The 12048-nt window shown below is 56.0% G+C and overlaps 1 protein-coding gene across 1 annotated transcript in view; it reads right to left on the reverse strand.

Moving 5' to 3' along the window:
• Positions 1–12048, reverse strand: part of ELAVL1 (ELAV like RNA binding protein 1) — a 39049-nt gene that overhangs the window by 2212 nt on the left and 24789 nt on the right. Inside the window, exons 4-5 of the mRNA XM_027050271.2 lie at positions 7019–7172; positions 2145–2370 (exon numbers count right to left, since the gene is read on the reverse strand). Coding sequence (XP_026906072.1) covers positions 2145–2370; positions 7019–7172 — 380 coding nt within the window. The remainder of the gene's footprint in view (positions 1–2144; positions 2371–7018; positions 7173–12048) is intronic.

Raw genomic sequence — 12048 nt, forward strand, 5'->3', positions numbered from 1 at the left:
TCCAGCTGCATAAAAAATAAGCCTTCTACAAATGTGTGGCCACTGCAGTAGGACTAAGGGAGAAGACAAAATCGTTACTGAAGCCACACAGCCCTCTGAAAGGCTTCAGAAATTAAAAAGTAATGGCCTTAGGATCGGCTTAAGACTACCCAAGCGTGACAGAGCGTCTGGGGGGCCGCACCGTGCAAGAAACAAGAAACATGACCTGCTCTAAAATAAAACCAGGCTTCGCGCTGTGGGGCTGACCCAGGGGTAAGCAGGTGCTTTCAAGGGCCATCAACAGATTCATTCTTTTGACGGACATAACAACAAGACGGACTGACCAGCTCCCCAGGTGCAGCCCACTTATCCAGGGGATCTCTTCAAGGCAGGTATGGAAGAATCAAGACACATCACTGGCCACGGCTTTGAATGTACGGGAGGAATTTTAAACAGCTTGCATCAGGAGGTCGGAGTTGGTTCAATGACTCCAGTGGCTTGTTAGTGGTCTCGACTCAACAGGGACCACAGTGGCACTGAAGGGGGTGGGTAAAGGTACCCTTGTATCTGTGTGACATTAAGCCAAGCTGGTTTTCAATAAAAACTGGAAAGACGTTCTGACTTTAACGGACCTGTCCCCCCCTCCAGTTTTGTGGGAAACCAAATGTGGGTCCGAGTTAAACCAGCTAACCCGAATCGTCATGTACCTGTTATACTGAAAATAACCTGAAGTCTTACCTTAGTATTTTCTATTGACGTGATTCTCATTCCTATTAATTATTGTCACTTGGTTTCTCCCCTGCTAACTGGAGCTGATTTCTTTCATCCTGGCTGCAGTGAAACCTACCTCCCATTCTTTTCTCTGATGTACAAAGGAGACCTGAGCCCTTCTTGAGTATTTGCGGGGGCGGGGGGAGGTCTTTCCTGCTGTGAGATGCAGACTGCACACTCTCCCCTCGGCTGGGCCTCTCTCCCTCTTGCTCTCATCTTAGTCCACCTTCCAGTGGCCAGTCTTTCCTCACACCTTTCCTGCCATCCTTGCTTCCCTCTGTCTCTCCTCGCGGCGAGCCTCTAATTGTCAAGACCCCTTTCCTGCCTGGCCAGCAGTGTTGGCTACTCTGGTCCCCTTTCTTTTCTGTTCCTCCTTCCTGTGACCAAAGTCCCCCCTCCTCCCGTACCCTCTTCCCTGCTCGCCCAGTCTGGTTACTGGGAACCTGCTGGACGCTGCCATCCACACGTCCCACCTGACCAGCAGTGACACAGACTATGTCAGCTGGCCTTCAAACATGGATTGACCTCACTTCCATCCCAAGACGCTTCCCCGGCCTTTGTCTTTAAACTAGAAAAGCCAATGAGGGAAGGCTAGCTTTGGAACCTGAGCTGAGTTGAGAACTCTGCGTTGCTAGACGCTGAAGACAGTGCCTCCCCAGGGGGCCTCTGTGCAGGATTTTGCCCAATCTCTCCAAGACAGAGATGGGAAACCAGCAAAGTCGCAGAGATAAAGATCCCTAACATGCCTCACGCCACTGATGGAGGTTTTGACAAAAACAAAAACCAAGTGGCCTGGAAATCGGGACTGCCACTGCTTGTGAGGCGGAACACGCCCGATTTTGGAGCCCAAGCTCCTGACCCTCATCGTCTCTGTTCTCCTAGAGCCTGGCAACTGGAGTCATTTTCAGTCTGGAAAGACGAGGGAATGTCAGAAAACCTTTCGCCTCCAGGACAGGGCTTTTAAAACAGAAGCCGTGTGATATTTAGAGATGCAGGTGAGCGCCCAGGTAGGTGAGTGAGAGGGCTACCTGAGGGCTGGGAGCAGGGCCTGCGCGCCGAGGAGGAGGGCAGCTCTCCCCTACGCACACCCGAGGCTGCATCTTCTGGCTGCTACACTCATGGCCCCGAGCTCCGGCCACTGAACACCGGGCCCTGGGGCGCTACGTACTCTGCCCCCGGGGGCGGGGGGCTGGCTGGAGACGGAACCACCTTTTGGATTCCACTTCAGGCAATACTCGGATGGACATAAACGCCTTTCACACAGACACCTTCCGATGGGGGCAGGGGCGTGAAGACACAGTGATTCTGGGCGCGGCTTTCTGACCAGCCGGTGGACCCGGCCGGGCCCGCGGTGGGAAGAGCTGGGTTGATGAGAGCGCCGCCTCCCGACCCACCTGAATCTCTGCGCCTGGTGGTGAACGGGGCCTCCGAACCGTCTGGCCGGCGAGTGGTAGAGCTGGGAGAGCAGCGCCATGTTTTTGTTCTGGTTGGGGTTGGCTGCAAACTTCACTGTAATGGGCTCGGAGGAACCTGGGGGTTTATGACCATTGAAACTGGTAATTGCCTCTTCTGCTTCCGAACGTTTGTCAAACCGGATAAACGCAACCCCTCTGGACAAACCTTTTTAACAAACCAACAAAAACGGAGTTAGGGGAGAAAATACAAGGAGTTTTAAAACTGAAAAGCAAAAGCGAAGTCAGTCAGCTATGGTTTCAAATCAGGTAACGAGGCAAACAAAAATGAAGCCTAAACGTGGAAATGAACGAATGAACTTAAAAAAAAAAAAAAATGACCGGCAAGATTAAGCTTTCAGACGTCCTTCTGAGTTGAAGCAGCAACTACACAGCCTCAGTGCCAACAGACATTCTGGTGACAGATGTCCCAGACAGACACCCCAGCCTCTTACAAAAAAAAAACATGCTGGAGGAGAGGACACCCTCCATCGCTCTCAGTGCCCACCAGGTAGGGTCTGCAGGGTTCTCCCTGTGCTCCGGGGCCCCGCGGCCTGCCCTGTGAACAAGGAGTGACGGTGGCTCGTGTAGCCCAGCCAGGCCTTTGTAGGCTGTCCCCGCCCAGGCCGGCCTGACAGAGTCCCTGCTCACTCAGCCTTTACCATCCCCAGAGGGGACAGAGTCCAGTGAACAAGCCTCGGCCCACAGCCCTCTCCTCCTCCTGCCCTCACCTCACTCACCTTTGGGATGTTCCATTGTTAATGTCCTAGGACTGCCTAGAATCGAGTGAAGCCCCTCGCTCTCCCCCAGAAAACTGCTCAGGTGCACACAGTGGTGCTGCCACCTGCCCGCAGACTCCCCGCAGGTTAAGACTCCCTGTCTGGGGCCCACACCAAACCTGTCCTTGTTCCTGAGCGGGAAGGGCCAGGGCCCCCTGCCGTGGTGTCCAGCTGCCTCATAGACTGAGCCACCTGCAGTCAAGCCCTGGGTCCCGGCTGTAACCCAATCCCTCGACAGAGCAAGAATGTGGACCGGGACCAGGCTGCCTGAGATCCAAGGCCCTGCTGAAGGTCTGGCCAGCCCAGCATGGGTTCGAGACCCGCACAAGCCAGGCAGAAGAGGGGTTTGGCCATCCTCCACCCTAATCCATCCATGTTCTAGGCCTGGGAGGAACGATGACAACTGTCCCCTGCAGAACTAGACGAACAGGGTGGGGCTGGGGAAGAGGCCTGGCTCCTTCTCCTGGGGAGAACAGGGGTCAGGTGGGAAGATCAAAATGCAGTGGAGAGGTGACAGCCGAGGGCAAGTCCTGGATGTGCCCTGGTGGGGGGACTGTAGCAGACAGCCCTATCCTGCACATTCTCATCCGAACTGCCAGTTATAGCCTGCCTGGGGTCACGTTTCCTTCTCTAGACAAAGGCCTTCGGCTCCCAGTGCATGACAATTACCAAAGCAGGACAGCCCAGGATCTGGGGGGTCACCAGCTAAGTGAGCACACCAGATGCCCCCCCCCCCCCCAAGCAGCTTCATCTCCCACACCTTTCTTTACCCCTTCCCAGAGTCCCACCAAGTGCCCCACGATGGGCACAGGATGTGGGTCTCCCCAGCTGGCCCAAGGGCCGCAGAGGGGCACAGAGAGGCTCAGGCATGCCAGGTGGGATGCTGAAGTGACCAGTGTCACGGTGAGAGGCATGGCCGCCCACTGTGCACCTAGAATCCCATGCCTGGGCCCCATTCAAGCAAGTAGACAGCAGTCACGGAGCCTCGGGCCAAGGAATCTCCGTCTACAACTGTGACGCACAGTGGACACTCCATGGTGAGTCCAAAAGCACGTATCCGAGCTCACCCAACTGGGAACCTGCCCCTCCTGGTCTCCCCCCAGTACAGTGCCCTGGGAGGGCACACAGCTGCCCCCAGTGGCCTCAAGGCTGCCTCCATCTGGGCTCCACGATCGTTTAAATATATATAAACTTAAAATTCACCAAAGACACTCACTGAATTCATGAGATCCAACCTGACAATTCACATGTGTGCCAAGGAAATTCTAGAGCCTCAACTCATTTTCAATTTCAGTTCAGAAGGAACACCTAAAAACACACACTCAACACACACTGTTTTTATTTACTCTTGAACAGCATGAATGGCACCTTTGACAGATAGATGCCTGAACGGGTATTTAACTTCAGGCAAAACACTGACAGCTGTCTCTGGCTGGCTCTGGCAGGAAGCTGCCCTCGGGGAGAAGGTTCCATCCTAGTGATAAGGACCTTGAGATGGAACAGAGGAAAAGTGTGTGTGTGGTGTAGTTTCCCTGTTTGGTTTTGTAAAATGACTTTCAAATGGAAACCGCCCAAGTGAAATGAAGACAACCCAAGAGAGAAAATGTCAGCGTGAGGGAGAACATGTTCACTAAATGATCTGATGAGTAGACACCCTTTGAAGGGGGCCCGTGGTGGTGTTTTTTTCCCCTCTACTGTTTTTAGAATCAAGAGCAGAGGTCAATCAATGGCATGATCTCCAGATGAGTAACCTATAAGGTTCACAATTAAAACAGGTAAGAAAACAAAATTTAAAAATTAAGTTCTGTCAGCCGTTAAGTTTTTCCAAGAGCGATGCCCCATCCCTTTAATGCTACAAGGCACATCATATGGAAGCAAACTGGACCCGCAAACCCGCCAGCATTGCTAGTCTCTGCCCTCGTCCCCTGGGACTCCTTGGGTCCCAGCAGAGAAGCCCCGCTGGTGGCCCCCTCTGGAGCAGAGGACAGAATGGAAGTCCACAGTCCTGGGGGTCCACCGTTCTAACTCCCCAATTCAACACCCCAGGCCTGGACAGGGAGCCCCAGGGACTCCCTCACATTTCCCCTCCTTCTGGCCCTCACAAAGATTCTGAAGACAGTCCCTCTGCTATTCAGCAGAGGCTGGCGGGACGCCTGAGACAGCCGCCACTCGGAGTTCCTGGCTGAGCCCGGGGGGCAATCCTGGTGTCTAAGAGACACCAGCCCTACAGAGGGAAAGGAGACCAAATGCCCCACAAATGGCTGAGGAGAACTGTCTGCATAAGTGACCTCCCTCAGGGTGGTGAGAGCCACTGGGGAAAGCTAGATGTCTGGGGTGGGGGTGTTCCTGGAGACAGCCAGCTCCACTCAGTCATGCTGGGCTGGATGGAGACAAATAGAGGCAAAGCGGTATGTATGACACGTAGAAAAGGAGGGCGATGGAAACAGAATGTGGCCCAGCGTGGTCATACCATCCGGGTCCCCAGGCAGCCCACACAGGTGCTCCTATGCAGATGGGGCTGAGGACAAACACATACACTGAGCAGCCCACTGCATTGTTCCTTCTCAACTGGCACTTGAAGGTGAGTACGGGGGGCTTCAAGGACCCCAGGAAACTGTCCTGGTGTGGACCAAAGAGGTTGACACCAAGTAAATAGGATCCTCGCCCTCACCCCTCTCCCTGCCCCAGAGCACAGCTGCAGAACAGAGGCCGTGGTGTGGTCCTTGTCCCTCCAGCAGAGCCTGGTGTCAGAGTGGGCATCCGCACTAGGCACGGGGCTACCCGGCGAGCTGCACCTTGGACCACACTCCAGAAGGCTCCCCTTCCGCTCAGGCCTCCAGGGACTGGAGCTGCTTATGCCTCAGGACTGCAGCCTGGGCAGCAGGGCCAGCAGATGCGGAGCTCAGCTTCCAGAGTAGGGGTGGAGAAGGGAGGGCAAGTAGTGAGGCTGTCCACCCCAAAGCACACAGCTTGGAGGGACAAGGACGATGTGTGTGCGTCTCTACCCCCATCTGTCACAGGCCAGGAGGGCCCAGCCCACCTGCTCTCTGGGATCTGCTTTGCAGCCTCCTAGGGGCGCCGCTGGCCTCTCGGAAGGGAGTCACCTCACAGTTATGACTCCCTGGGACCAAACTACCCAGTGTTTGTTTTCACATCACAGCCAAGGGGGGGCGGGGACATGGAAGAACATGAACATCAAACGCAGATCATTCTAATGGCCTCTCTGAGCTCCGTGAGCGGTTTGTCAACAGATTCCCACTCCTGGTTGGGGCAGAACAGAGGAGTCCTACAGCAGGTGTGGCCCAAGCTCACCTCTCCCCAGACAGAGACAGGCACGGGGCTTGACAGCGGATGTCCTGACCCCAGTGCCCAGGCCAGTGGGGTGGGCAGGCTGCACGGTCAGGACTGGCACCAGCCTCCTGCGTGGGGCTCTCCCGGGGGCAGGTGAGGGGCCTCCGCTCGGCTGTGTCTGATGGTCTCGTGCAAGGCCCAGAGCCCAGGCTGCTAATGTCCTGGGCTGAGGTGACCTGACAGGGGCTGGTGAAGTGGCCAGGCTGGTCAGTGAGGGGAATTTACTGCCTTGAGCTCTCTGAGCTTTGAATGTGCTACCCGAGGGGGACATCCAAATCATGGAGACGACAACAGCTCCTCAGAAGCAGCTACCTGTGGCTTCGGGCCAGTGAAAAGTAGGGACTCTGGGTCATGAGCGAAGACTGTCCCACACCGCACCCCGAGTGCCTAAGAGCTGCCGCGAACGGCTGACTGGTGGCCTTTCCGCCCGTTCATAGGCCAGGCTGGGCCATCTGGGTGCTTGAGGAAAGGTGCCAGGATCTCTTGGTGTTTTCACCATAAAATGCATCAAACTGCATCCTCCGTCCCCGGACTCGTAAAACAAAAGCCAGTGTCTCCTCATTCTGATTCTGTGCTCCCTGGTGGAAGAACTACTGACGCTGAGAATCAAGCAGTGATTTGTCTTCCTGGAAACTCTGGAGTCCGTCTAGAGGAAAACCTCACCCACATCTGGGCCACCCACCGTACCTGTGGTCTGATCCACGAGGACCCGGGAGTTGATGATTCGCCCGAACCGAGAGAACATATCCTCCACATCCTTTTGGGTCATGGTCCTTGGGAGGCCACTGATGTACAGGTTGGCGTCTTTGATGACCTCTGAGCTCGGGCGGGCATACGACACCTTGAAAACAAAACCACTTTCTGGGGTTAGGGCAGGTGTGTGGCCAAAGCATCGAGGGAGACGGGGTTAGATTTGGGGGGTGAGAAAAAGCCACCCTTCTGGTGAGAAATCATTCCAACACTCACCATCTGCGGCAGCATGCGTGAGAGCTCACGCGGGCCAAGCCACGAGCCAGATGGACACCCCGTAGCATTTTCTCACCTGGACTTCACGCCCCACAATGAGGCAGACATAGTCTTAGTTTCAAAGCTGAGAGACTGAGGGCCCACGGGTGGCTGCAGACAGGGCCAGGACTCAACCACAGCCGTCTCTCCTACCGTGGCCTCTCCCTTCTCTGGACAGTGAAGAGCCCAAAGGGCAGCAGGCAAGGGAGCTGGGTGCTGCTGGGCGGGGGGGGGGGGGGAGGCACAGCGACACCACCTGCCAACAGGCAAACCTACCACTGGAGCCCACGGGGGACCCTGGGGTGCTGGGGAGCCCGCAGTCTAACACTCAGTGTTTGACGTTAAATGACTCCATACTTTTTGGGGTTTTGTTCTGCAAAACCGAATAAACCCTGCAAGGAACTTCTGCAGCCACTCAGATAGGATGGTAGGTGTGTGCACTAGACGCGGGAGGCTTCAGGGGCTGATGGCAAGATAGGCCTTGGTGCCTTCCCAGGTCAGCGTGATGGCTGTGGATGGCCATGGACCGTGCAGGCCAGCAGGGATGGGAGGGGCGCCTGGGTGGCTCAGTTGGTTAAGTTGATTTCAGCTCAGATCATGATCTCACAGGCATGAATGAGATCGAGCTCTCTCGGCTCTGAGCTGGGCCTGGAGCCTGCTTAAGATTCTCCTTCCCTCTGCCCCTACCCCCACTCGCACAGGGGCACTTGGGCCCTCTCTCTCTGAAAAAACAACAAAAAAAAGGAGGGATGGGACAAAGGCCACACCCCTGCTGGGAAGGAGCAGCTGGGACAAGGCCCCTGTGTGGCCTGAAGGGACAGGGCTCAATGACACCCAATGGAGTCAGATCTGAGTCAGGAGGCTGGGAAATAAGAAGGGAGGAGGCACGGAGTCATGCTCTGGAAGGATTGGGGACTGGAACCTATGCACAATAATGCTCTCTCTGAGAGTCACAAGCTCAGGAGACCAAGAGCCTGAGACCATAACCCAGGAACTGACACGACCTCTCAGGCGTCACCAGGCAGCACAAGGTCACAGACAACAGGTGTGTTCTCACTGCAACGCTCAGGCCTGCCAGAAGGGGCAGAAGTGTGGCCCCTCGGTACCAAACACGTGGGCAGGAACACACTGCCCCCCACCCCACCCTGGCCCCGGCATTCACGTGCTTCTGAGTCCAAATCTATGACATTCCCTAAGAGGCGACAACAGACACAACCTTTGCCAGCAGAGCAGAATGTGGTCCAGCAGGAGACAGAGAACGAATGAGAAATTATGTGGTGTGGTCAGAGCCCAGCTTCCCCCAGAGAGGTGCCGAGGATCATGGAGATTGAACGTCAGAGAGTAGAACAAAAGTGGCCCTGATCTGATCGGGAAGATGCCCCAGAGCACCAGGTCCTCTTGGGGGCAGGCGGCCTCCAAGCAAGTGGGGCAGATATGGCAATGTCCCCTGAGATAAAGAGGCCACCTTGGCCTGCGGGCTCTCCCCAGCACCCTCCAAAGCGGCGGGTGGCTGACCAGTCCAGTTGGGGCTTGGTCACGCTCCTCAACTTCCAAAGAAGGGTGTCAACTCTCACATCTGGGCCTCAACTCTCCAGGTCTGCATCACCAGCCCACAGAACACCCCCATTCAAAATCTTGCCAGAGGACGTGGCTGCAATTTTTGGCTGTCCCATTTCACCCAAGGCCCCAGTCAGCGGCCAAAGGGGGAGGCCAGGCCTCCCACGACCATCCTGTCTGGCCCTCTGCAGATCTGTCTGGATGGGGCTACATCTGGGGTCCGCCCTTGGCCTTTACTGAAGGACACTGTGGGAAAGAGCATCCTCAAACCAAGACCCTGGCACTGGAGAAGCAGTGCAGAGGCTGGTACTGACCATGATCATCCCTCGATGAAGCCCCAGAGAGAAAAACGCCTTCTACAGCCGAATGTGCTTCTGACAACAGGTTCTTCGAGGCGCCTGACCACCACCGCAGCTTTCCCTCCCTCTCCGGCCACTATCAAGTTCAGAGTCAGGTCAGCCTCCAAGAAGACTGCACTGGAGCGCCTGGCGCCCCAGAGGCTCCATGACACGGGGTCTCAGCATCACCTGCTCCTCTGCCCCAGGCAGGTCTTCTCCTGGCACGTGCTCACGAAACCTTCCTATAAAGGGCTGTCCCCCAACACATTCATATGTCGCAGTCCTAATCCCACCCCGCACAGCAGAACGAGGCCCTACTGGGAAAGAGCTGTCACAGATGTAACTCATGAACATGAGGTCACACCGGAGCAGGATGGGCCTCCAATCCAGTAACTGTGCCCTCAGAAAAAGGGGGAATTTGGACAAAGGTGCGCACAGGGAGAACGCCAAGTGAAGACGCAGGCAGTGGCCCAGGTGACGCTTCCATGAGCCTAGGACCGCCAGAGTGGCCAGCGACCTCCAGGCCAGGGGAGAGCCCGGGACAGACTCTCCCTCATGGCCGCAGAAGGAACTAACCTGGCCACACACCTTGGTCTCGGACGTATGGCCTCCAGAGCTGTGAGGACAAATCCCTGTTAACACCCCCACCCCCCGAGACCATTTGTGGTGCTTTGTTATGGTGGTCCTAAGAAACAAACCCACTCGCCTGACCACCTGATTCGCCCCGGAGCCCCCCACCCACAAGCAGTGCCCAGCCCCCTCCACCACTGCTGCCTCCGTGTAAATGTTCCCCGTGGCATTTATCTTGGTCTGACATCCTATATGTTTCACTTATTTAGCTGTGTAGAACACTCGATGAGGGCACAACTTTTGTCTTTGCTGCTGTATCACCAGCACCTAGAACAGATGCAGGTGGACAGCAGGCATTCAGCGACTAAATGCCGAACGAGGGAATAAAAGCAATTGCTGTTATTATTAATAACGCCCGCCTAACTGCACCACAGGCTCCTGGGCTCTGTTTGCGGCTAATCCAAGCTACACTGTTCTGGTTCCTGGTGTTCACCTCCCACGTTGGGCTGGGGAAGCTGCCAGGCAGGGGTGGTAAGTGCCCAGAGCCACAGCACTCGTTTCAAACCCTGACTTTGCCCCGCTCTACCTGTGTGACCTTGGGAGACCTGTCACAAGTCTACACATCAGCTTCTTCAACCCTAAATTGGGGATCATCTCTCTCAGGCTGGGGTGAGGAAACCAGAGACAAGGTATGGAAGGACCTGGCCCATTACAGGCCCTTGACAGGTACCGGTCACGTGAATCACACAAGATCAGTGCTGTGCCACACTCAGCCTGTCACCTCCACACACACACCCACTGGGGTTGTCTGGACTGCCGTCACAGGGCACAGGGATCGGGAAACTCCTTACACCCTACTCAGATCAAGGAATGACGTTACAACCACAGACGACAGAGTGAATGCCAGTGAGGTCAAGGGCACATCCAGGCGGGCCGCGGGGTGCCATGATCGCAGAGCCTGGGGGGCAGGCGAGCCTTTGGAAAGGTCCTGCCTTTGTGGGTGAGAAATGGGGCATCAACCCTGGGGATAGCCTGCAGTTCCCGTAATGTGCTAGCCAGTATGTCTCTTGCAGCACACCTGTGTCCATAAGAGGCACACGTTGGCCCCTGTAGACACCTCTGCCCAGAACACCCTCGTGTCCCCACCCCGGCCCTCCTTACCCCTACCTCCTCCTGCTCTCCTATGTCTCAACTCTGACTTTGAGGGAAACTCTCAGTGCCTTACGAGTCGGGTGGAGCCCATGTGAGGTCCAGTCAGATGGTGGTCTGGGAATTAACATCTGTGTTAACACATGAGCTAGCTGAGGGCACCCATCGGCCATGGAACCCAGAGCCAGGCAGAGGGCTTGGCCCCCAGAACACACTTGTGTAATGAGGAGTTTTCAGCATTTGAATAAGAGTAACTGCCCTCCTGGCATTAACAAACATTTTCTAAATACATCAGATCTTTCCTAACAGACTGGGAGCTTTGGGCTGAGAATAAACAACGCGGAGCTGGTGGAGAGGAACAAAAGTCACTAGACACGTGGAAAGGCTGTGACACGTGGCTTCCTTCACCAGGCTCCACAGTGGAAGGAGGCTCTGGGAGCCCGTGCTGGCCACAGAGATGTGTGGGCAGCGCTCTTGCCCTCAGGGACCACGCGACAGGGCCTGTGTGCACGCAGGTCTAGTCCACAGGGGGGGTTCAGGGACGATTAAACCACTGAGCAATGCATATCACAAACACTTCAACAGCAGAAAATGGAACACCGCCCTCCAAATGAACATGTGCTGCGAACAGCCAGACTGCAAGACTTCCCTGGCAGGCGGGAAGAAATCCGGGTTCCCAGGGCCACCCCACAGTGTGACTGGGGAGGCCCAAGCCGCAACCCTGGGAACCTTTATGGCAAAAGTACCCCAGGTGGCTCTGATGTCCCGGGAAGCTTAGGAAGCCCAGCCCTGATATAAAGCCCAAGAGGGACCTTTCTGGACACCCACATGAAGCGGAGGGATGGGAGATGGGGTGGGAGGACCCGGCAGGTCCAAAGGCTCAGAGGGCAATCTCACTCCACGTGGCTTCCTGTCGAGGGAGAGGACGCCGGCAGGCATGCGTCTCAGGAACAACGGCTGACCTGCCAGATCTACAGGTGAAGTGGGTGGGCATGGTACCCCAGGCTGCTGCAAGAAGCAAGGTCAGGGCACCAGCCTGGGGCGGTGGGAGGAGGCCTATTCGAGGAGGGTGCAGTAGGGAGTAAAGGTCGGGAAAAC

The sequence above is a fragment of the Acinonyx jubatus genome, chromosome A2, assembly GCF_027475565.1.
Source record: "Acinonyx jubatus isolate Ajub_Pintada_27869175 chromosome A2, VMU_Ajub_asm_v1.0, whole genome shotgun sequence".
Lineage (NCBI taxonomy): Eukaryota > Metazoa > Chordata > Mammalia > Carnivora > Felidae > Acinonyx > Acinonyx jubatus.